At 36.1% G+C, this 25,552-nt stretch overlaps 1 protein-coding gene across 2 annotated transcripts in view; it reads left to right on the forward strand.

Annotated features, from left to right (window-relative positions):
• Lrrc7 (leucine rich repeat containing 7) overlaps window positions 1–20,297 on the forward strand; it is a 374,249-nt gene extending 353,952 nt beyond the window's left edge. For both annotated transcript variants that reach the window (XM_048349940.1, XM_048349941.1), the window contains 2 exons: window positions 7,364–7,438; window positions 20,087–20,297. In XM_048349940.1, coding sequence (XP_048205897.1) covers window positions 7,364–7,438; window positions 20,087–20,194 — 183 coding nt within the window. In that variant the 3' untranslated portion in view covers window positions 20,195–20,297. The remainder of the gene's footprint in view (window positions 1–7,363; window positions 7,439–20,086) is intronic.
• Window positions 20,298–25,552: the final 5,255 nt, after the last annotated feature.

A 25,552-nucleotide genomic window follows, 5' to 3' on the forward strand; every position in this document is an offset into this window, starting at 1 on the left:
AACATCAATGATGATAACCTACTTATTTTCATAACTTGGAGTTCATTTCACTTAGCATCATCTTATGTGTTCATATGTACTAGCTATTGAACTATTGTCCTAGACATGTAGTACTTATTACCAAGGAGGGAAACCATGAAGTCTATGTTTCTTTGCATCTGGCTCACTTCACTTAGTATAATTTTTTTTCCAAGTCCTTCCATTTCCTTACGAATGGGGCAATGTTGTTCTCTCTGATAGAGGTATAGCATTCTATTGTGTATATGTACCACATTTTCTTGATCTACTCATCTACTGAGGGACATCTGGGTAGGTTCCATATTTTGGCAGTGGCAAATTGTGCTATGATGAACATAATTGTGCTGGTGGCTTTAGTGTGGTCTTGCTTGTAATCTTTTAGGTAGATGCCCAAAAGCGGAGCTGCTGGGTCATAGGGGAGGTCTGTGTTTAGCCTTTTGAGGAACCTCCTTACTGCTTTCCAGAGTGGTTGAACAAGTTTACACTCCCACCAACAATGTAGTAGGGTTCTCTTTTGTCCACATCTCCTCCAGCATCTGTTGTTTTCTTGAGAATGGAAATTCTTAGTGAGATGAGGTGAAATCTCAAAGTTGTTTTGATTTGCATTTCTTTTATGGCCAGTGACTTAGAGCACTTCTTCATGTGTCTCTTGGCCATTCTCATTTCCTCGTCAGAGAAGTCCCTTTTTAGGTCTTTAGTCCACTTATTAAGGGAGCAGTTGGTATTTTGAGGATATGTTTTGGGGAAATTTAATTTTTTGAGTTCTATGTATACTTTAGATATGAGGCCTTTGACTGTTGTATGGCCAGTAAAGATCTCCCAATCTGTGGGCTTTCTATTTTTCTTGTAAACTGTGTCCTTTGCTGTGCAGAAGCTCTGCAGTTTGATGCAATCCCATTTGCCCAACCTTGTGTTGGTGGTATAGTGGTGAGCATAGCTGCCTTCCATTTGCCCAAACTTTCTTCAATTTTTTGTTTCTTGGCCTTTATTAAGAAAGTTGAGGCAGTTATATTTTTTTATTAGTCGGAGGACCTATATTTGGAAAACTGTTTTGTTTGGGTGTTATAAAAAGAAATCTTAAAATGATTTAAAAGAATGATGCAACTCCAAGGGCCAAACTATAGGTATTTCTTTCATAGACTATATTATTCTATTATATTGCTACTAAGATCTTTGTGTGCTTCTGCTAATATTCTTCTTGTTCCAGTATATTATTAACTTTTATCAAGTGTAAACATTTTACATTTTAATATTTACTTTGTTAACAACAGTGAGATTTGAGTTTGAAATTCTTTAAACATCAGTGCATAATATTTTTGTAATACTTTTGAGGATTTTGACCAGTTGTAGAAGTTTACATTTGTATCTCAGTCTCAATTCCATTTATCTTTTATGGATTTACACTTCATTACTCTGTAAACTAAAATTCAGCCCTACATGGAAGGGTTATACATACCTGCCAATCTCTTTCTTTCTCTTTAGTTTCTTTCCCCCAGTCCTTCCTTTGCTAACTTCTTCTCTCTTAGCTTCTAATTCCTCTCTTATTTGCCTTCTAAATATTTTCTCTTGATCTATATAAATTCTTTAGTTTCCAAGAAATTTTTCAAAGCTTAAAATTTGTCAAACAGCAATAAACCATAAAATACAGCATCATCATACCCTGCCTCTAGCCTCAATGTACCTAAAGTTTCCTAACAATTACAGAAACTAAGAATCATTTGTTTTACATATTGAATGTTACCACAGTAAATAGGCATAGCTAAATATTAATATTATCTACTTTATAAATGATATTAATATTTACCACATTTATAAAAATAACAGTAGCCCTTTAAATTTTCTAAGGTCTCTTTTTATATTTTTTGTTAGATATAGGGCTTGAACTAAGATCCTGGGCACTGTCCCTGAGCCTCTTTGTGCTCAAGGCTAGTGCTCTACCACTAGAGCCACAGCGCCACTTTCAGTTCTTGAGTGATTAATTGAAGAAAAGAGTATCATGAGGATTTCTCTGCCCAGGCTGGCTTTAAACCATGATACTCAGATTTCATCCTCCTGTGTAGCTAGGATTACAGGCATGAGCTGCCAGTATCTGGTACTTTGAAAGGTTTTGAATATATGACCATTTCCTATGTTCCTGAATCATATTTTTTCTCTAGAAATGCTTTACAACTTTGTAATTATTTGGAAATGTGTAATCTGTGTTCTGAAATATTTAACTAGTATGTTCTGAATTGTAGAAGTATGTAATTTTTACTTGAGTTCTAGCCTTCCTAGAAACCAATTTTTTGGCATCATTTTGTGCTAAGACTTTTTGGAATTTTAAGAAAAAGCATATCTCATAAATTCAAGTCACAGGTCCCCTAAGACAAGTTCTATTTTGGTGTCTACATTTACAATCGCTGACACTGTCACAGTCATTCACCTTCATCATTAAAAAACCATATAAAGTTCCTTTCTCCTCTAAACTTAGAATGTTAAGTGCTGGCTTTATACACTAACTTGGAGTCCTTGGTTTATGTGAGCAAGTGTAGAGGTGTGGGTAGCCAGGAAGACATGGACAGGTCTTAACACTGTCAGAAATTTCCTCAACTCAAAATTACTTGTAGAAAGCAAAACTTGTTATGGCTACTTGAATAGAAACCAGTTTTCAAATGGAACATAAATATGAGAAAGGAACAAGTCAGGCCTATGGAGAATATCTAGCCTGCCCTTTCTAGGTTAGCTTTGGTGCACAGTTATGGGGGGTGGCCCCTTCTGATTCTTAGACTCCATAGATTCTGTGTTGATCTCAAGCACAGCCAGGTATTGGTGTCTGGTAAAAGCAATGGCTTACAGTCTTTCAGGAGAACTAAATAATACCAAGTGTTTCTCTGAGGTGCTTCTAGAAATGATAATGAGGGAAATCATTGAACATAAACCACTAAAAAAGCTGAGAGCTGTTTGTGAAGTGAGAAGCTTTAAAATTACACTCAGTGATGCTATAAATTATGAGCCAGAGACTATTCTAAAGGTAGTTACTATGAAGAACTTAATCTTCTTAGAGTTGCTTCAGGAGCATTACCCAGTCTGCTATGGACCCTTTTTCACCAGAGCCTCTATAAGGAAACCACAAATGAGGCAGGATGGACTTTCCAGCCCTCTTTCTACTTCCTTCCAAATTAAGAGATGTTAATGTTCTCCCCTCTGGGAGTTCAAGGGAAAAATGACCAATGTTGCCCTTTTAATGTACACCACTGAGAGGAAAAGACAAATAATCCCCTGCCAATAAAGCTGGTACCATTGAAGACTGAAATTCTCAATGTAAGCTTTGTGATCACAGACATCAAATCAGAACTTAACTCTCCAACTCTCAGTTATAGTAGCACTTACTGATCATTACTAAATACCATTTACTGCTACTGCTCTAAGAATTCTACATGTGCTCATTTACTTAAGACAATTACTAAGTGCTATTTTATTACCTATTTTACTAATGAATAAAAGCCATTCACACAAAAGTTAATCTGCCTAAGCTCAACATTGTTGATGTGTGTGTGTGTGTGTGTGTGTGTGTGTGTGTGTATAATAGACAGGAGAAAAGTACCCCTCCATAATAGGGCCACATCCCTAATTCCATGACATTCCAAAGAAAATGTGACAGACACGATGAATCTACAAACTTTTAAATTAAGAGATTATTCATATAGGCCAGATTAGCCCAAAGTGACCACATGGACTCTTAGAGGCAACATGATAGAAGAAAAGCAGTGGAGAGACCCACTATTCCTGGTTTTGCAGATAAGAGGACCACAAATGGAGGAATGTGAACATCCTAAAAGCTAGGGAAGAGAGAGAAATGGATGCTCCCCCAAGAAAATCCATCCTAAGAATGCAACCCTGCCAACATCTTTGTTTTGCGCCAGTGATACCTGAGCTGGCACACAGGAATTCTAGCACTGCAGGATAATCAATTTCTGAAGTCTTAAACCATTACTTTTACAGCAACAGTAGAAAATGAATACATAGTATGCCACTGAAAGAAAGAATTAGGAAGTTTTCTCCTTCCTTGGGCAAGATGATTTTGTGGTAACTTTAGTTTATAGGTTGTTTACATTGAATGCACTTTATAACAAATATTTAACATTTTTATTTAACATTCTAACAAATGAGAAGGTGAGCATATTTTAGATCTTGCCAGCAGATATATAGGGTTCATAAGGTGCTTTCTTTTGTTGGTGGTGGTGGTAGTTGTAGGACTTGAACTAGGGACCTGGGTATTGGCCCAGAGTTTCTTTGCTGAAAGCTAGTGTTCTACCACTTAGAGCCAGAGCTCCACTTCCGATTTTTTTTTTTTTTTTTTTTTTTTTTTTTTTTGGCCAGTCCTGGGGCTTGGACTCAGGGCCTGAGCACTGTCCCTAGCTTCTTTTTGCTCAAGGTTAGCACTCTGCCACTTGAGCTACAGTGCCACTTCTGGCCATTTTCTATGTATGTGGCGCTGGGGAATCGAACCCAGAGCTTCATGTATATGAGGCAAGCACTCTTGCCACTAGGCCATATTCCCAGTCCCCACTTCCGATTTTTTTGTTTTGGTTTTTGCCAGTTCCTGGGGCTTGAAACTCAGGGCCTGAGCAATGTCCCTGGCTTCTTTTTGCTCAAGGCTAGCACTACGGCTTGAGCCCCAGTGCCATTTCCAGCTTTTTCTATGTATGCGGTGCTGAGGAATCGAACCCAGGGCTTCATGCATATAAGGCGAGCACTGTGCCACTAGGCCATATTCCCAGCCCCATTTCCGATTTTTTTGAAGAGTCTTACAGACTTTCCTGCCTGGACTGGCTTTGAACCTTGATCCTCAAATCTCAGCCTCCTAAGTGTCCAGGATTGCAGGCATAAACTACCAGCGCCAAATTTAAGATGCTTTCCTTATATCTTCGATACATATAGGATGGCTTACTGTGGCTTAGAAAAAATAAAACATAACTTATCACAAGAAAAATAGGACATCATCACTGTTCTAACCTTTAGAAAACAAAGAATCTGATGATTCCCCCACCAAATTTTGCCAAAGTGTCCTGTGAAACCTCATAATAAAGTGAGTTGCTTAGAGGGAGAAACATTACAATAAGTATATTTCTCATAAATATCCATCATAATAGAAACTAAAATGGGCTGGGATTCAGATGGCATCTTTCATGTGGTAGTGTTCATATTCATAAATACAATGAAATTTCTTGGTGCCAGTGGCTCATGTTTATAAACAGTTACTCAAGTGGCTGGGACCTAAGAATTAAGATTGTAAGCCATCCCCAGTAGACTCCAAAAAACTAGCAAAATGATCTAAGTGGAGGCATGGTTCAAATGATAAAAGCATCAGCTATGAGCATAAAAGGCTGAGTCAGTGAGAGGCCCAGAATTCAGCCTGTGATGGATAGAATTAAGCAACTTGTGAATATGGATGGGAGGATAAAGCTGGGGGATAGCCAAGGAAGGGCTGACATCAGAGGCATCAGAACTAATTGAGTAGCAGAGATGTTGACTGCTGGGATTAAAAAAACCAGAACAACTTCACACCTCCAGCCACTAGAGATGTTAAGGCTTATATGGAGCACAAGGGTCATTCAGCCTATTGTACAGAGACCTCCGTAGTAAAGGGGAGGGACACTGCCAGGGAGACAGTCTGTACCCTCCATCTCCTGGACTGATTGAGTGGAAGAGCCCTGTGGTGGGTATGGAAAGGCTGTGTGGCTTACATTGGGTGTCATCACCAGTGCCATTGGTGGTCTGATAAAGGAATCTATATAATGGTCCATTTTCGAACAATGAGTTTTCCTGTTACTTCTGATAGTTTTAATGTTACAAATCAATTACTCCTAGTTATTTTAGCATCATTCTTAGGGTTATTATTAATCTAATTTTTAAGTTTTCATAATTCTCTAATATCTAGTCCTTGTAAGAAAGTAAGAAATACAATAAAACAAGAAATCTGGTGTTACCCAGTATACCAATTGATCTTTCAGGAGACATCTTTCCATGTATCTTCCCATACAAATATACACATGAAGACATTTCAGTAAAATAGAGTGTCATACTACACAATGCTTTATGATTTGCATCTTCACTAAGCTTCCATGTGTTTCTATATATGCTCTGACTTTATTTTCATAACCAAAATACTACTCCATAGAATATATCATTTCTTTAAGCAATAACTTGCTGTAGTACACAACTTTTGTTATTGTAAATAATACTAAAATAAACATACTAGCACATTCAAATTACATATTTTCCAGTTATTCCCTAAATGTAATTATTGGGATGTTTTCTAGGGATTCTGATACCCATCTGGAAAACTCATCTATAAATAAGAGAAATAGTAAAATCAGAAAGACAAAAAGTCTTCAAAATCTTTAAGTTAGTTTCACAAAGATCTGAAATGCTAAATGAGAACACAAGTAGAAAGTTTTATTTTTGTTAATCATTCACACATGATATGCACACACGCATGCACATATACACAGATACGCAAACACACAGATACGGTTCCAGTGGGTTATTAGTTTATACAACAGTAAATGACTTGGTTTTCTAAATAAAAGGCAAAAATTTTAAAATGTTGTTTCTCTATTAATAATCATTAATAATTTTAAATATTAAAGGAGCAACATTAAGATATAATTCACATTCATCCTAATAAAGTATCCAATTAAGTAGTTTTTGCATATTCAAAGAACTATGAAACCAACACCATTATCTACTTCCAGAGGAATTTTATTACCTTCAAAAGAAAAGTTATATATGCTCAAAATTTTTGAATTTTATAAACAAAATTAAAGATTTTCTGACTCTATAAAGATATTTAAAGTGCACACTGGATTTTTCTTACATTTAATTTGTTCATATGCATGTTTGGAACAATTTTTTAATTTATGAATTTAAAATGTCTGTGTGTATGTACAGTTATAGTAAAGTTTTAAAGTGAATGCTGCATGTATCATCTGTAACATTTTGTTTAGAACATGTATTTGATTATAATATGTAAAATTTGAATTAGAATAAGATAAAATCAGAGCTTACACAAAAGATGAGTCAGTATCCTATTTCAAATGATTTAAGAGAATTATTTATGAATATGCTATGAGAGCAACTTATAAATTGTAATTACACTTGGAAAACAAGATGAAATTTTCCATTGCAGTCAATTTACTTCTTTTCTTAAACTTGACTTGGGAAGTAATGTTTTAATTTAAAGTAGCAAATAATGTATGAACTTCCATGTGCAAACTAATATTAATGTACTCACTGTTGTATATATTAAGTGGGCCTAGTTGTTGGTAATAGAATCCTAACCTCTGTTACTTCTGACCTATAGGGTATCTTTGTTACTAGGGTTCAGCCTGATGGGCCAGCATCCAACCTACTGCAGCCTGGTGATAAGATTCTTCAGGTAAGATAAATAATGCATGCCAAAGTCAACATGAAATGAAAACATCATTAAATGTCTTGGATTAAATGAGTGAAAATATGTCCTTGGCACATTGCTTGTTTGCCTGTATTGTTTTGGAGTTCAGCGACAAGTCAAAACAGTTCAGTCTGACAGAATCCCCTGTCCTTAGCACCCAAGAAGTACCTGGCACATCATAGCATACTATGTATTTTTGTTGGATTGAATGAAATTAGTGGGTTATGTAAGAATAATATAATCATACATGCATACATATATACATACACACACATACACATGAACAGACGAATAGCTACTAAACAAAAACAAGCATAATTAAGAGTCCATGTCGAATATCTGTGTGACTTTAAAAGAGGAAGAAACACAGGCTTATATTCACTTTGCAAGAGTAAGCTTATTTCTGAATAGTGTGAAATACACAGTTGCATTGCTCTCTTTCCCTTATCCAGATGAACATAAAATTTACTGTAGATAAGATGACTTCTTAGAATGTGTTGTCTGAGGAGGTTTGTTTCTGTGTAATTCTACAAAGACTTATTATTTTTCATCCCTAAGTTTGTATAACAACAGCAAGGTGCCCAGAGGAGTGGATTCCTAATGCAAGTAGTAGAAAGAAATTATAAACTCAATGAATTAAAAAAAACACACACAATATCTGGAATTCTCTTCTCTCCACACAGAGCAACTGAGTATGTGACCTTCTATAAATCTCATTTGCATGTAACATAGTAAAATCAAAATCTATTTTCAGTAAGAGAAAAACCACATAGACCTTAATCAAAAAAATCATTGTATTTAATTCAAAATACTAAAACCCTAAATTTAGTCCATTATACTCTGTGAAAGAAATAAGACTAAATAAAATAAAATATTTTTAAAGTAGTAAAATGAATTATCAATATCAAGCTCAGAGAGCAAGCTGTATTTCCAACTCTATAAGGCTACTGGCTTAGTTTAAAGAATGCTGAAAAATGGTTTAAAAATACTGAATTACTAGGGCTGGAAATGTGGCTTAGTGGCTTGCCTAGCATGCATGAAGCCCTGGGTTTGATTCCTCCGCACTACATAAACAGAAAAAAACCAGAAGTGGTGCTGTGGCTCAAGAGGTAGAGTGCTAGCCAAAAGAAGCCAGAGACAGTGCTCAGGCCCTGAGTTCAAGCTCCAGGACTGCCAAAAAATACTTAAAAATTAAAAAATACTGAATTACTCATACATTGTGTTAGTTATTTTTACTTGAGCTAATTTATTTACAAACCTTAATGACATTGAAGCTGGAAAACTCAAATAAAAGGAAGAGATACACTAACAAATAACTACCCTAAGTGATGAAAGTTATTGTTTTGCTATTGTTGTTATTTGTGGTACTGGGGTTTGAACTTGGAGGCTTGCACTTACTAGACAGGTACTCTACCGTGTGAGCTATGCTTCCTAGCCTAATTTTGCTTTTGTTAATTTTCGAATAAGGTCTCTGATTTAGGTTCAAACTAGCTTGGACAGCAATTCTTGCATATGCTTCCTGCATGGCTGGGTTGATGAGGTGGACAACACCATACTCAGCTTCTTATTGGTTGATATGGAGTCTCGCAAATGTCTTCTTGGCTTGGGCTGACCTCAAACTGTGATCTTTCTCTACAGCCATTAACCACTATGCCTGGTCAGATACCAGTTCTGATCTAGCCAAAAATCCGAAAGAGACATAAGATTATAAGACATACCTTTCCTATGTGTCTTCAACCCAGTTTAAGTAGTGCCTTTGTTTTTTCTTTTTTTTAATTATTTATTTTTTTTGCCAGCCCTGGGGCTTGAACTCAGGGCCTGAGCATTGTCCCTGACTTCTTTTTACTCAAGGCTAGCACTCTACCACTTGAGCCACAGCACCACTTCTGGCTTTTTTCATATATGTGGTGCTGAGGCAAGCACTCTACAACTAGACCATATTCCCAGCCCCATCCTTTGTTTTTTCTGTAACTATTTTTGACTTACTGCAATCTTATTCCAATATGGTATTATTGGTATATATTTGAATTACATAAAGATGTGTGCATCTGGGGATGGTGCTAATTAAAACACACTCACATGATTTCTCTGTCATTTTCTATTCATTTCCCAACACAGGCACCCTATAATTAATGAGCATATCTGGTGACTTATGATGATATTTTGCTTTAAGAGAGTGCAGCATGTGGGAAGAGCACTCTTATAGGAAAACTGACCCTTCGAAGCCTCACCATCTGTAAAGTTAAATTATGTAACAGAGAGGAAGGAAAAATGGAAAGAATAGAGACTGTAAACAAAAAGCTATTAGATTGAGCTGTGTGGATTTGCCAGTAGAAAACCATGATTAAAATGTTAATTTGGTTACTTTAACATCATAGTTTCTTCTTTCTAATGTTCTTTCCAGGTTTTTAAAAAATAATTCATTTTATGGGTCTGGGATACAGCAAAGTGCTTGCCTAGCAAGTACAACATCCTGGGTTTGATCCCCATTACCAAAAGAGAAAAGACAAAAAGAAAATATTATATGCTTTAAAACTAAAAATATATCTGACCATAGAAAAATCCATTAATTATAACTGTTTTATTTAAAAAAAGATGAATAGATTAGGACAACAAATGTGTTATAGTGAATAGTTAACAATGGGACTCATAAGTATATTGTGTTCTATAACGTCAGGACATCCCACCCCCTCCCTCTTGTTTACCATCCCTCTACCCCAAATTCAAACCTACTTTTGACTAGAGAAGATAAATTAAATAATTTATACAAAATGATGTAGTAACATTTATATTTGGCCAGTTACCAAAACAAATTATTCCATATTGGCACCCAACAGAAGATAATTTTATAGTCCCTTTACCTGGCCATCATTGTGTGGGTTTGTGAATTCATGATCCACATACATTCCTGTTCTCTGGCTCTGTTTTTTCTTTCCTTCTTTCTCCCCATCCTTCCTTGCAAGTGTTCCTCCACTTGAACCAGGCCTCTAACCATTTTTTACTTTAGCTATTTTTCAGAGGGGGGTGGGTCTCATATTTTTGCCTTAGCTCACCTGGGTCATAATTCTCCTACTTATGCCTCCTCTGTAAATGAGACTACAGATGTATACCACTATGACTAGCTTATTGATTGAAATTGGGTCTTACTAATTTTTGCCCATGTTGGCCTCAAGACAAAAATCTCTGCCTCCCAAATGGCTGAGATTACAAGTATGAGTCACCGTACTTGGCCTCTGGTTGTATTTCTAAGACATCAGTTTAGGCTTGGGGATATAGCTAGTGGTGGAGAGTTTCCATAACCCATTCAAAGTCCTGGCTTATAAATCAGCATTGAAAAACAAACAGAGAACAAAGTAAAATAGTTCAACATGATAATAATTCAAATAAACCAGACAGTTCTCTTCTTTTCCTAGTCTTAAAAAAATTCAAAAAAAGCAGCTCAAGCAACTACATCAACCAAGAAGTCTGTCAAAGGATAGTTGCAATATTAGTAAAGCCATAGTTTTTATAATTTTTATTTTTAATGTTTTTAATTGTGCATTTTTATTAGTGGTGATTTTGTTGTGGTTATTCTTTTTCTGTCTCCTAGCACCCTATCTTGGCATTCATAGAATTTGATGCCCATGAGGCCTATTTTACCACTTTTCTTCCTCACACATACTGATAATTTCATCCTACATCCTGAGTAATCTTACAAAAATGTCATTAGAAACCTCCACCAGATTAGATGTTTTAGCAGCATAACAAAATACCTGACCAAAACATAAATAAAACTGTAAGAAGGAAGGGTTCATTTTGCCACTCAGTTTCAGAAGTTTCATTCCATCATCAACTCCATTGCTTCTGGGCCTGAGTGTCATGAGCCAGAGCATCTGGCAGGGAGAATATGGCAGAGGGAAATGGTTCGTGTCATGACAGACAAGAAGAGGGGGGGGGGGGGCGCTGGGGATATAGCCTAGTGGCAAGAGTGCCTGCCTCGGATACATGAGGCCCTAGGTTCGATTCCCCAGCACCACATATACAGAAAATGGCCAGAAGCGGCGCTGTGGCTCAAGTGGCAGAGTGCTAGCCTTGAGCGGGAAGAAGCCAGGGACAGTGCTCAGGCCCTGAGTCCAAGGCCCAGGACTGGCCAAAAAAAAAAAAAAAAAAAAGAAGAAGAGAGGAGAAAAGAGAGGAGAGGAAAGACAGGAGATATAGAGAGGAGAGACCGGTGAGGAGAGACGATAGATGAGGAAGAGAGAGAGAGAGAGAGAGAGAGAGAGAGAGAGAGAGAGAGAGAGAGAGAGAGAGAGAGAGAGAGAGAAAGAGAGAGAGAGAATACAAATGTGCCTGGAACAAGAAAATGTCCTTTGGAAGAATACTCCCAGTGACCCACTTCCTCTAACCATGCCCCACCTCCTGCTCTCACTTCTCAATAATGTCATTATATTATTATTCTATCAGTAGATTAATCTATCCATTCAATCAGAGCCCTAGAAATCCAATCACTTTCCTAAACCTCATCACCAGACCAACAAGCCACCAACACATGCCTTATCAAAGGGGCACTTCATACTTAAAACAAGACACCCCTAATAAATAGGGAAGAAGTTATGAGCCTTCAAAGGAATCATAGACAGAAAAGATGAATGTATTTAAATTCGTTAGAAAGATAATAATGTTCTTGATTTTGTGGTGTAACTAGATGTTGTAGCAACATAAAAAAAAACAAACCCGAAATGACTTCTTGGACCACGTAAAGGGTGCAAGCATGTAACACACACACACACACACACACACACACACACACACAATCCATGATGCCATTGTCTCCTCACTGATAGGGTCCATGATCAAAGGAACGAGAATGACCCAAGGTGAAAATATAACAAAGTTTATTTCGTGTCAAGCAACAGGATCACTAGCTGACTGGCCAGAGCCACTCCTTGGAGAGTGACCCTTCCCTGATTTCACGGGCTACTTTTAAAGCAAAGTAACAGCAAACTGCAATACCAACAGCTGCCCTTTGGCTCACACTAGGGAAATTCGATTGTGGGTTTTCCTGATTGGCTATCTACCCTTTCATTTACCTATTTTGGCTTTGATATCAGGAACTGGCCTCCATATCAGGAACTGATGGCAAGTGATCACCTTGCACTTATGCAGGGGGTTAATGCAGAGGGTAAAGAAAGTCACAAATGGGTTAAGCAAGCCATTTACAGAAGCAGAATTCTGCAGTCAGGCTGACCTAGTACCGACTTTATTTTAACAATTGCTACCATGTTTTTCCATTACCACTAAGCAAGCTTGAGTGGGGTAAAACAATCCAGTACTCAGTCATAAGTAAACCAACTCAACAGTTACCATGGCATTTCTACTACTATTATGGTTATTTCTATAGTCTATGACTATGATCATTTTTTTACTGTCCATTACCATGGTTGCTACCTAGGTACAGAGGGGAAAAAAGGCTCTCTATATTTTTAAATGTCAAATTACAAGAAACTAGTCTCATGAGTGGGGGTGCAGCCCTCTAGCATGGAGTCACTACCAGGATTTAGAAGTTGTTATAATCTTAACACTAAAACTTAGTATATTTAGTCACTCAGGTCCTCAGGTTAGTCCTTACACTCACCTCACCCATTGAACCAGCAGGAAGTGAGATTGCATGGCAAGTAGTGCTGGAGATCATGGCAGGGTAAGGGGTTTAGGCCAAAAAGAGAGAATGTAGAGAACAAAAGAGAATATTGAGAGGGAAACTCAAGTTTATGACAGTAGTCTTTGGACAAGTGAAGTTCTTTAGGATGGAAAGTTCATTAGGGTGGCTGAAGTGAAACATTTACAATTTATATTGTTTTATTAAAAACACACAACATTGCATGATTGATAGATAATGATTTGTGCTCTGTCCATTAGATAATACTGATTTTGTGGAACAAATTGTGCTATTTACTTGTTTCTTTGGAAAATAAATATCAAAATGCCCGAGATATAGAAGAGTACTTGCGCCTAGAAATGTGGGGGAAAAAAGGTAATCAGGGTCTGTATCATAGTCTGTAATTAAGTTTCTGCTTTTATACAGCCTAATACAGGAGGAAGTAGGCATGCCCAGAATTACTGAGCAGAAAGTAAAGGAAGAAAAACATTGAAGCCAGATGCTGGTGGCTCAAGTCTATAATCTTGGCTACTCAAGAGGCTGAAGTGTGAAGGTCGCAGTTCAAAGACAGCCCAGGCAGGAAAAGTTCATGAGAAACTTACCTTCCCAAGTGGAATTGTGGTTCAAGTGGTAGAGCACTAGCCCTGAGTTCAAGCCTCAGCACTGGCAAAGAAAGAAAAAGAAGAAAGGAAGGACAGAGGAAGAGAAGGAAGGAAGGACAGGAGGAAGGGATGGAGGTGGGAAAGGAAGGAGGGGGGAAGGAGGAGGAAGGAAAAAAGAGACAGAAAGGAGGAGGGAGGGAGGGAGAAAGAGAAATACAGAAAGGGAGAGGGAGAGAGGAAGGGAAGGAGGAAGTGAGGCAGAGAAGAAGGAAAGAAAAGGAAGAGAGAGGAAGAAATAATGAAAAAGAGAGAGAAACTTGAATGTCAGACATTTAACACAGTAAACCCCATCTGTCTTTTGGTTTTGTTTATTTATTTATTAATTCATTATTTATTTATTATTATTATTTATTCATTATTTATTTATTATTATTATTATTATTATTTATTCATTCATTATTTATTTATTCTTCATTGTTTTCTCTTTTGTGGGTCAAACCCATGGTCTTGTGCGTGCAGAGCTGTTTTCTGGGCCCCATGTCTGTTGTTTAAGAGTAAGGTCTCCAGCAAAACAAAAACCAACCTTACTGGCTAGAGAGTCTCCTGAAAAGACAGTTATTTTCAAGTTATTTTTTTCAATGGCAGTAGTAAAAGGAATTGAAAATGGCTTCTTGGGAAGTTACCTTTAAATCCTAGTATGAAATTACCTTTCTGAAGATGTTCATTTGACAGGTTTCATAAGAAAGTGGGATTGTGCTAAAATCAGAGCAGGTTATGAAATGTCTTCAAAACTGCATATATATATATATTTATATACTTCAAAGAGAAGAGCAATTTTATTCTGTGAAGGTTATTTTAGTACTACTGTGAAAACCATTAAAACTTCAATTTTCTTGTATTTACAAAGAACAATGTAAATTGTCACTTGAACTATTTAAGAAAAGAAGGTTTATGGGTCAGATTTTTGAGAGAAAGGATTTTTTAAATTATGGTTTTAGTATCTTTAGCTATTCAAAGAAGTTTCCCCTCAAGAAAGCAGTTTATTAATACAATGAATCTTGATTGATGTCACCCCTTTCCTCATTCTCCCTCATCCCTTCCCAACCCTACCTATCCTCTGCATTTTTTAATTTTGTAGGATATGTTGCATTTTATGACTGCTAAGATTCAATTCAGTATTGATCATATAGTATACTCAGTTCTAAATATAGTCCAATGTTTAATTAGAGTACTCTACCAGATGAAATTTTTGAAATGGGAATTAATTTTAGATAGCTAATGGGATGCACAATTATAATTACCTATGTTTCTCATAATAACTGGCTGCCAGAATTGGATCCCATGAAGATTTGCCTTTACAGTTCTAACTTAATTACTGCATTTTTTAGTTTTCCTTTATCCACACAATTGTAGGCATTTGAAGTACAAGATAATAATGGGTTGTCATATATATATAATATATAAAATATATTACAAATACACAAGATATATTTGTGCTGCTACTGGGGCTTGAACTCAGGCTCCATGTGCTCTTGCTTAGCTTTTTCCACTTGAGGCCATTCTACCATTTGAGCCACCTCCACTTCCATTCCTTACTTTTGGATAAGCCCACCAGTTCTATGGCCTAACCTTCTCCAAGCCTAGCTTTTTGTTGTTATTGTTTTCTGTTTTGTTTTCTTGGCCAGTCCTGGGGCTTGGACTCAGGGTTTGAGCACTGTCCCTGGCTGCTTTTTGCTCAAGGCTAGCACTCTGTCACTTGAGCCACAGCGCCACCTCTGGCCTTTTCTATATATGTGGTGCTGGGGAATTGAACCCAGGGCTTCATGTATACAAGGTCAGCACTCTTGCCACTAGGCCATATTCCCAGCCCTCCAAACCTAGTTTTTAAGTTCAGCATTTTGGCTATGAATTCAACTAAGCTCTATGAGAATTGTAGCCTTCATCTGGAAATTTTCTGCAGCATAAACATCTATAATTTATGTATTTAACAAAACATTTACCAGAAGGAAGTCAAAGATAAATCCAGGAAAGAACAAGAGCGAGAATTGCAGAAAACAAGTGTGTTTTACAGTAAACTGATGGGCTACAATCACAAAGCTCCACTTATAGTGGGAATTGGGTATTATTTTCATTAACCCTCAGTCTTTTCATGTCTAAATCATGAGAAAAGAAAACTAAAAGCATTTTGCCATGAAAAAAATGTCAAATGGAATTGAAATAAACAGATATTCAGGAAATAACATAAAGTTGCGATAAAGTGTTCCTTCATTCTTTCAAATGAACTAATGCTAGAAACCAATTAATTAAATATTCTTGAAGCATAACATCTTCGGAATGTCTTTTCTGATTGTTTTCATATTATCTCCATTAGAACGTAATAAGCCACCCATTTGTTTCTCATTTTTCATCAACTTGCAATTTCCCCCAAATTGCACACATTTTATTTGAATCTGATAGTGTCTTTACATAAGACATAAATGTAAATGAATCTGTTAACATTTTACGTTTTCATTAATTTGTTCTTTATGAAATCTTTTGCATTTATATTGTGAAATATTCAAAATGTTCCACGTATAGAAGAGTCATATGCAATTCTATTTCAAAGCATCATTGAATTTGCATCTGCAATTAGTACTGTAGAGGATGAGTCTTTATTTGTTCATCCTCTTCTACTCACACACGCACACAAAAACCAAGAACCACAGAACCACTCATTGAGATGCTGGGATTTTTCTGGTCTTTTTTTTTTAATTGGACAAGTCCTACAAATATAGTGGCTTAATTCTTTGGTTTCTTATCTGAACTATCCAAGATGTAAGCCAGATGGTCATATACATGGTAACTAACAGGTGCAGTGTAAATTCTTTTCACTCTTCTGTCTGAAGGTATGAAAGGACTGTCAACTGAGTTTCTATCTCTGTTTTCATTCACTTCCTTGTCCTCTGTACTCTATCAGTACCTTTTCATGACACCAAGCCTAACACAGTGCTTTACATTAACAAATTGAGCAATTACTATTAAAAAATGAATTCCTTTGGTGGATCTAAAGTCAGAGTTACAACCTTGCAACAAACATCCATAAAAACAAACCATGCACAGTTGGCAGCTGTGACATGTAAGTTCCTACACAGGCCCCAGCTGTTATCTTGTATATTTCAGGTGATCTCTTTGATCCTCACATTTTCGTTTCCAAACCTTATTGTTTCCAAAGCAATAGAATAACTAAAAATTCCTTCCCTGAACATTTTCTCCTTGTAATACTGTGACTTAATGGAAATCATATTTCTTTAATTCAAGAAAGTAATTGTAAGACAGGAGCCAGTGGCTTATGCTTGTAATCCTAGCCACTAAGGAGGATGAGATCTGAGGATAGCAGTTCAAAGCCATCTGGGCCAGGAAAGTCTATGAGAGTCTTAATCTCAAAATAACCACAAAAAAACTGGAAGTGTAGCTGTGGCTCAAGTGGTAGAGCACCAGCCTTGAGTAAAATACCTAAGAGACAATACCCAGGCCCTGATATCAAGCTGAAAGAAAGAGAAAGGAAAGGAAAAGAAAGGAAGAAAGAAAGAAGAGAGGAAAGGAAAGGAGAGGAGAGGAGAGGGGAGGGGAGGGGAGGGGAGGGGAGGGGAAGGGGAGGGGAGGGGAGGGGAGGGGAGGGGAGGGGAGGGGAGGGGAGGGGAGGGGAGGGGAGAAAGAAAGGAGAGGAGAGGAGAAGGAAAGGAGAGGAAAGGAAGAGAATTAGTAGTATTAACTCACATCAGCTAACATGTACTAACTTTTCCAGGCTTTAATAAACTTTCTAAAAATAACTCAAAATCCTTCCAATATTTTGAAGCGATTCGCAGGCAGTCCCTGGTTGTGGTCTTTAAAACAGGCCTCTTGTGGATCGCCAACAGTTCGCTTGATTATCCAAAACATTTCTGGTAACTAGAATTACAGAGTAATAATATTCATTTGCCTAAGGATCTAATTCATTAACCTGCTTATTTCCTTCTGAATTCTATTTGAGCATTTTCAATGATCTAACCCTTGTTTTTACAACGCAGAAAAATCTAAGCAGTAGTTATATTCAAAGCTAACTTTCAAAAGAGGTTTGGCGGACATGAGTCACAATGTGAGCTGTAGTTCTCAACATCTTCAACATCTGTTCTTTAGACACAGATCCTGATTTAAGATCAGTATTAATTCATTTGCCTGATTCTTCCTTTGTGCTGCAGGAAAACAATATTAGATGCTACCATTGGGAAATATTCCACCTCTTCTTCCATATCTGTCTCTGTCTGTATCTCTGCCTATACTTACTTCTACCTCTATATCTATCTCACAAGAAATACTGGGTTCACACATTTCCCATATTGATTTGTATCTATTTCTTACAAAGAAACAGTTATCTAACCTAACTCTCTTCCATAAATAAAGCTTATCTGCTTTTGTTTCATGATCACTTTTTATGCTGAAAACTGAATTCTTCACTCACAGGATTTTAATAATTCTTACCAGTGATTACACACTTGAAACTTTGGGATGCTTAAACTTTGAACAGACCTCTGAAGTTTTGCAGTGGATGTTGGGTTCAAGGACTTTTGAGATTTGAGCACTCACAAAGGCTTTGTTAAGTTTTGACATTTGAGAGCTACTTTATTAAAGTGAAATTTAATTTCACTGTTAACATATATTTTGGAGCACATTAAAACATTGAGGTAGTCAGTATAGCCTTCAAAACCACAATATATTTCATGTACACTTGCTATTTTCCTGATGTCAGAAATAAGAGGAGAAGTGAGGAATGTGGCATGTGCTATGTTCTTGATTTCCTGTCACCCTCCAGACAGAAATAATACAAATTTAATCCTATTTGTTTATTTATTTTATTATAATTCAAGCAAAAACAATATGAAGTAACACACCCAAATTCTTCTCAACCACTGTCTCTTGCCATCAAGTCAGCCAGTGCTAACTGGAATCAACAGTTTTATCACTTAAATGTTATTAAGGAATACATATTTTTCCTTAATTACTCTGAGTATATATACTTCCAAAGGTTTATATTTGGTTTCTTGAAATTTGTATTGGTAGATAACCCGTGCTTTTAAAATGCAATATTTTAAAATATTTCTTATTGCATTATTATCTAATCAATTCTAATGAACTAGAAATAAAATATCAAATACCATATGACTTCTGTTTAAATTATAAAGGTTGTATAGCATTGCTAAACATGTAATGTTATTTGAGTTTTGAAAGTCTCAACATTTTAAGCCTTAAGTGAGTGGTTGTTTGAAATATTAATCATATTTTCAGAAAACACAAAGGTGAAAGTAAAATAACAACAGCAATGTATGTCCAAAATAAGTTTATCAATTCACTGAAAACTGAAAATGTCAGCCACTTAACTGGCTCAAATTCACATACTTTACCAAGCCTTGGATGATTTTTGGTCATTGAGTTGTCAAGATTTATTCCTACTAAGTTTCAATAAGCTTATGTTTTAATTTTGCTTTCATGATATTGAAGGCCTATGGAACCTACCTCATATTATATAAAAAAACTTTTCTAATAAGATAACATGCAATTTAAAGAAAACTATAGAACCATGACCATTACAGAAAAAAATGTGTTTCTTGATATAAATATCAAGTAATAGCCATGGATCCTGAAATGATAACTTTAGGTTAATTATGTTTAACATAATTTTTTATTTGTTACACTGATGAATTTAGAATACAGACAACATGTATGCCCTGTTACTAATGTCAATGTGTCTTATCTCCAGGGATAAATCCCTTATATACGTTAATTTGGGATAAGAACCACTGATGCCAATAATTAAAATGCTTGAACTTACCAATGGAGGAAATGAAAATATATTTAATATAAACACTTGTAGTAAGAGATAACAGTACTTAAAGATTCCAGTCCTCTTTGACATGATTACAATATTCGATTGCTGATAGGTTTACATCAGCAATTACATAATGCAAATGGAAGCCATCTCTACTAAGGTTTCTTTATAAACAAATCACAACTGTAGAGTTAAGGATGTAACTAAGTGATATAGGATCCTAGATTTGGTCCCCAGAAACACACACACACACATACACACACACATACACACACACACATACACACACACAATAACAGTGACTGTGTCACATATGTCTGAGATTTGCCAGTGTATCTTCATAATTACCACAGGAATGATACTGGGAATTTGATAAATACTTGTTGAATTAATAAACTGGGATTCAAATGAATTACCTTCATGTCTGTTATTTCATTGTGAATTTCCAAAACTTGTAACCTGTCGCTCAATGCTGCCTTGAATCTTGTGATGGAAACAAAGATAAAGTGATGGCCTCTTGCATTGACTAACCTGTTTGGCTTTTGTATTTACAGGCAAATGGACACAGTTTTGTACATATGGAACATGAAAAAGCTGTTTTACTACTGAAGAGTTTCCAGAACACAGTAGACCTAGTTATTCAACGTGAGCTTACTGTCTAAATATTTTTTATAAATAGTGAAGATACGTCTAGCCAGAGCTAATGTTCAAAAATGAATTTATACATAGAAGCAAATTTTTGCCAATTGCTGGACCAATGGCAAACATTAGTGCCAAATGTATAATACTCTATGTTAGCATTGATCACCCTTGCAGATGTTAACTCTATAAATACAGTGTTCATGTTGTTATGTATTAGTTTTAATTGTCAGCCTCTGGCTGTGCATTGGTGCAGTTTTGGTTCTGTTTTTGTTTTTTTAACCCAATAAGTTTCTTCTCAAAGTAGATTTCATATAATTTCAGAGCACGAAAGCACACACAAGCTCTTTACAAATTCTGCTCTCCATCAGAAACACTGCCTCAAAATTGTATATGCCTTTATATAGAAAATATGAATATTAAGAATTGTAATTCCCATAAAATATTTCTAGCACAAGGTATACGTTGGCATATATTAAAAAGAATATAAGAGAAAAAACAATATTTTCATAAACTAAACATCTCGGATTGAGAACGAAATCTATCTTAAAATAAGACTTTACTATATTGAATCTTTTTCAATAAAAATTACATGATATTGCCTTATGAAAGTAACTGTACATATGGTATAAAGTGTTTATATTTGGTTCCATATTCATTTGCTAAATTCTCATGATGCAGAGTGAAATATTTCATAAATTAAACATTTATCTCTGGGACCTGAAAAAAATAAGACAAACTAATGTATTCAATGCCTTTAGCTAATTACAACACATGCAGAGTTAAGAAACAAAATAAAGGTCATTGTAGATAAGACTTTTTACCACAAACTAATGCAGTGAATGATGGGGTGGCAGGAAAATTATTGCTTTCTTTCTTTCAAGTTTATGTTGACTATAAATTGTAGCTCCTGTGATTTCTTTTCTTGTAAATGTAGGATTTATTTGTGTGCTACTTTATTTAATTTGCTATTTTTAAATCAGTTTAAGGGAATTGATAAAGTTTATTATTAAGAAAGAACTGTTAGAAAGTTATGGTGGGTGATTTAAAAACTTTGGTATTTATGAAACTTCAAATATGATTTCTCAGAGCTGTGGTCTACCTGTACTATTAATTTCAATGCCTGTTTTATGGACAGAAATTCATGAACTACTTTCTTCCAAAAGCTTTTCAGCACATACAAAATTCTGAATGCTGTGTCACTAAGATAAACATAGGTAATATAGATTATTTCCTTTTACTTTAGATCTATTTAACTCTCTGGATTTTAAAATTCATTTTAAAATCTTTTAAAATATTTCTTTTTATATTACTCATTAATTTGGTTAAAATATTGCTTTGAATTTCCAGAATAATTTCCCAGAATTAGTATGCACTTACTCTTATTTCTACATAGCTATTTTATACAATGAATTTACATTATATACTAGTATTTCAAATATTCCACTAAGATTTTACAACCAAGTCACATCTTGTTGTACTGGAGCTCTGAGAATAATATTTGTAAGTTAATGTTTTATGGGGACATTGAAAATATTGTATTTTTGTAGGATCTATTAAAATGAGTGTCACTTATTAGAAGTACAGTGGTATTTTTTTGACACAGAATTTGTCATTTGAAGGCAAATGATACTTCATATTATAGCTAATGCACTAATTTTGGTGTTGCTTTATGTCATGGTGACATGATAACACTATTTTACAGGCCTTGACAATTAATGATTAAATAACTGGCCTATTTAGTATATTTCCCAGAAGTAACTTTTAAGTGTATTTTAAATACATTGAGAGTATCTAATGTGAAATGTCTTTCAAAGCCTAGTTTTTAGTCAAAAACATGTCATATCACAATATCCAGACTTTATTGGATTATCATGATTAATCGAGACAGAGGCCCTCTTCACTGACCCTACAAGATAACTTCAAGGAAAGACAAAGTCAGAATCGAACCTACAGGTCATCCCATCAATTTGTTGGTTTTTTTGTGGGAGAGGTAGAGGAGCCAGTTGTAGGCCTTCCCAAAATATTTTTCTTACATCAGGTTTCCCCATCAATCCCAGAGTATCAGGAGATGGTACTGAAATAATCAGTTGAGAGGACCATAATCCTGATGTATATTTTGGCCATTCCTGATGTGACAACCTTGTGTCAGCCAATGCTTTCACACTTCCTGATCTGTAGTTCAGAAGTTAGGAAGAGAGAAAAAGGATCCCTGACCAACTGGAAAAGAAATCTTCTATGCCAAAGCACCTCATTCCCAAATGTACTTACCATGTTGCATGCTGAGAACAGGCAGGTCATAACACAGAAAAGTCTTCTCATTTTCTAAGTTTCATCACTAGAATTACTGATGACTTGAGAGGGGTAAAAATCAAATTGATTATATAGGTGACTAAAACTAGTAAGTCATTTATTTTTGAGTATTGATTTCTTTTGGAATAATGGGTTTGCTGCCTTAAAGTAGAATCTGGTTCGTGTTAACAACTACAAAAGATGTTAAGGGCAGGTGTTGAAAGAGAGAAAGAGAAAGAAAATGATATAGGAAGGAAGGGAGGGAGGGAGGGAGAGTGGGAGGAAGGAAGGAAGGAAGGAAGGAAGGAAGGAAGGAAGGAAGGAAGGAAGGAAGGAAGGAAGGAAGGAAGGGAGGAAGGAAGGGAGGGAAGAAGGGAGGGAGGGAGGGAGAGAAGGAGGAGAACGGAGGAAGGGATGGAGGGAGAAGAGAAGAAAGAAAGAGCTTAGCAAGGAAGACAAAGTATGCAACAGAAAGGAATAGAATTCATTGATGGCTCAAATAGACTCTACCTCTTGATTTTTACTGCCATCTTCTTGCTGAAAAAGCTTATACAGTTCAGTTATATTGCATCAGTACTATATAATAGAAGAGAATGAAAATATAAGTAGAAGGAGCAAAGGCTGAAAATTATTAGCAAAATTGCTGCAGATTTTACAAGACAAATAGCCGAGTGGACAATGTAAAAACAAAATAAAACAACTATCAGGCTTATAATGTCTTGTAGTAAAAGCTTTCTTCTGTTTTCAACACTCTCACCTAAACTTGTGTTTTCAACACAAGTCACCTAAACAATAACTTCAAGATGTAAGTGTATTTCTAACAAGAAATATTCAGGGCTGGGGATATGGCCTAGTGGCAAGAGTGCTTGCCTCTTATACATGAGGCCCTAGGTTCAATTCCTCAGCACCACATATACAGAAAATGGCCAGAAGTGGCACTGTGGCTCAAGTGGCAGAGTGCTAGCCTTGAACAAAAAGAAGCCAGGGACAGTGCTCAGGCCCTGAGTCCAAGCCCCAGGACTGGCCAAAAAAAAAAAAAGAAATATTCAGTCAATATGACACACATTTGCATCATGCTAATTTGTTGCTCACTGAAAACCTATAGAAAATATATGTCTCAACTACTTAGAATTGTAATTATACACACATCTTTGTTGTTCTTGAGCCTAACCTTGAATTATAACCTTCAGATGGAAAACAGCTTTGTAGAGGGATAACAAGCTAATATAATTTTGTTTTTATCTTGCAGATGATTACACATGTATCTCTAATATGCTTGCTTGCTTAAAAGTACAGTTGAAATATCTTTTGCCATGTGAGATAAAGTTAGAGATGATTTAGAGGCAAGAAAATGAATCCAAATATTAAATGAAAAGTATCTGAATTTTCCAAAATGATTACATGAAGAAACCAGAAAAAATTAATCATAATAGCTACTTAATATTAATCTCTAAAATAATTCATAACTTTAGAAAACATAATGCCCTTGCCAACTTGTCTTTTCATTTGCTTTCAATGCCATTCTTGATCAATTTCAGCCTCTCTGACACACAGATAAGGAATATCTGTTCTGATGAGTACTTTTACTAGGGGATAAGAATAAAACCTAACCAGATAAAAATCCATCCTTCTGTAGTACTACCATTTGGTCTTTGGTCAGTTCAGACCACACTGGTACACTGACCAAATAGCAGGTTTTCTGGAACAGTAGATCAACAAACAGTAAAAAATTAGGCTGGAGATCTGGTTCAGTTGTACAATGCCTTTCTGGCAGGCCTGAAGCACTGGGTTCAAATCCCAGGACAAAAACCAAAAGTAAACACTTTTGCACATAAAGAAATCCAATAGTCCTTCAGTGTAAATAAAAGCAGGATTGAGGATCCAGTGAATGTCCTCTCACAGGAATGCTAGATCTTCCTGAGGCTTAACAAAATATTCAGACCTTCAAGGTATGGTGTCCCGTGGCTTCAGTAACCCAATAAACTTGGAATTGGGGTAAATTCCCAAACCCAAGACCACCTGCATTAAATTGTTTTCTTATCAATACAACTGCTTTTTATTAAGTAGAAGAATATTCCTCTATCCCTCAGAAAGACCATTCCTTAAAAACAGATTCCAACCCAGGTACTACAGGGCTCTCACCTGTAATCCTAGCTACTCAGAAAGCTGAGATCTGAGGATCAAGGTGTAGAGATTCTTATCTCCAATTATTCACACACACACACACACACACACACACACACACACACACACACAAGTAGAGCTCAAGTGGTAGAGCACTCACCTTAAGTGAAAAATCTCAGGGACAGTTCCCATGCCCTAACTTCATGCCCCAGGACTGGCACCATAAATAAAAAAATAAAATAAATAAATAAATAAATAAATAAATAAATAAATAAATAAATGCAAGAAAATATAATGAGGGCTTTAGAATGGGGATGTGTACTATGAAAAGCCAACATTTATGAGTTAACATTCTAGGAAATCCCATTATCTGCTGTCCTATGCAGCATTTAATCTCTGTTGACATCTAAACTCTTCATAGGATATCTTCTTTGCCAAGACACTCTATCGTACAATAACTAAGATAGATATAGTCAAGATTTTCATTTATGTTCTGAAACTTCTGGGGCATGTCTCTGTTTTGCACACAAAACTGACATCTTGCCACTGCTGCTGTTACTGCTAGAGGTCCTTTTCTCCAGCTCCCATGGCGTCTGAGGGCACTAGACACCTGCTTCGAAACAAGCTTTGGCAGCCCCTTTTAGAGACAAGCTGTCACAAACTCTTGAGGATCAACTGATATTTCCAGCTTCTCTTGGAAGTAGCTTTCTTAAAGGGTCAAGGATCCATGAGTAGTAGCTTTAACCAAGGCTCTAAGGCAGAGCCCTCACTGTCACTAACGTAGTATACATGCTAGGTTGGCTGGCAGTGCCTTAATAGAGCCATGATTCTTCTAGTTATCATTCTGTTTTTAATCTCTATGGTTTGAGTGTTGGGTTGTGTTATATTTCCCTATGACAGGACTTTCTCTGAGCCACTCTGCTACTTGTTATGGGGACTGATTCGGTTCTTTTTCACCTCTCACA

The sequence above is a fragment of the Perognathus longimembris genome, chromosome 7, assembly GCF_023159225.1.
Source record: "Perognathus longimembris pacificus isolate PPM17 chromosome 7, ASM2315922v1, whole genome shotgun sequence".
NCBI lineage: Eukaryota > Metazoa > Chordata > Mammalia > Rodentia > Heteromyidae > Perognathus > Perognathus longimembris.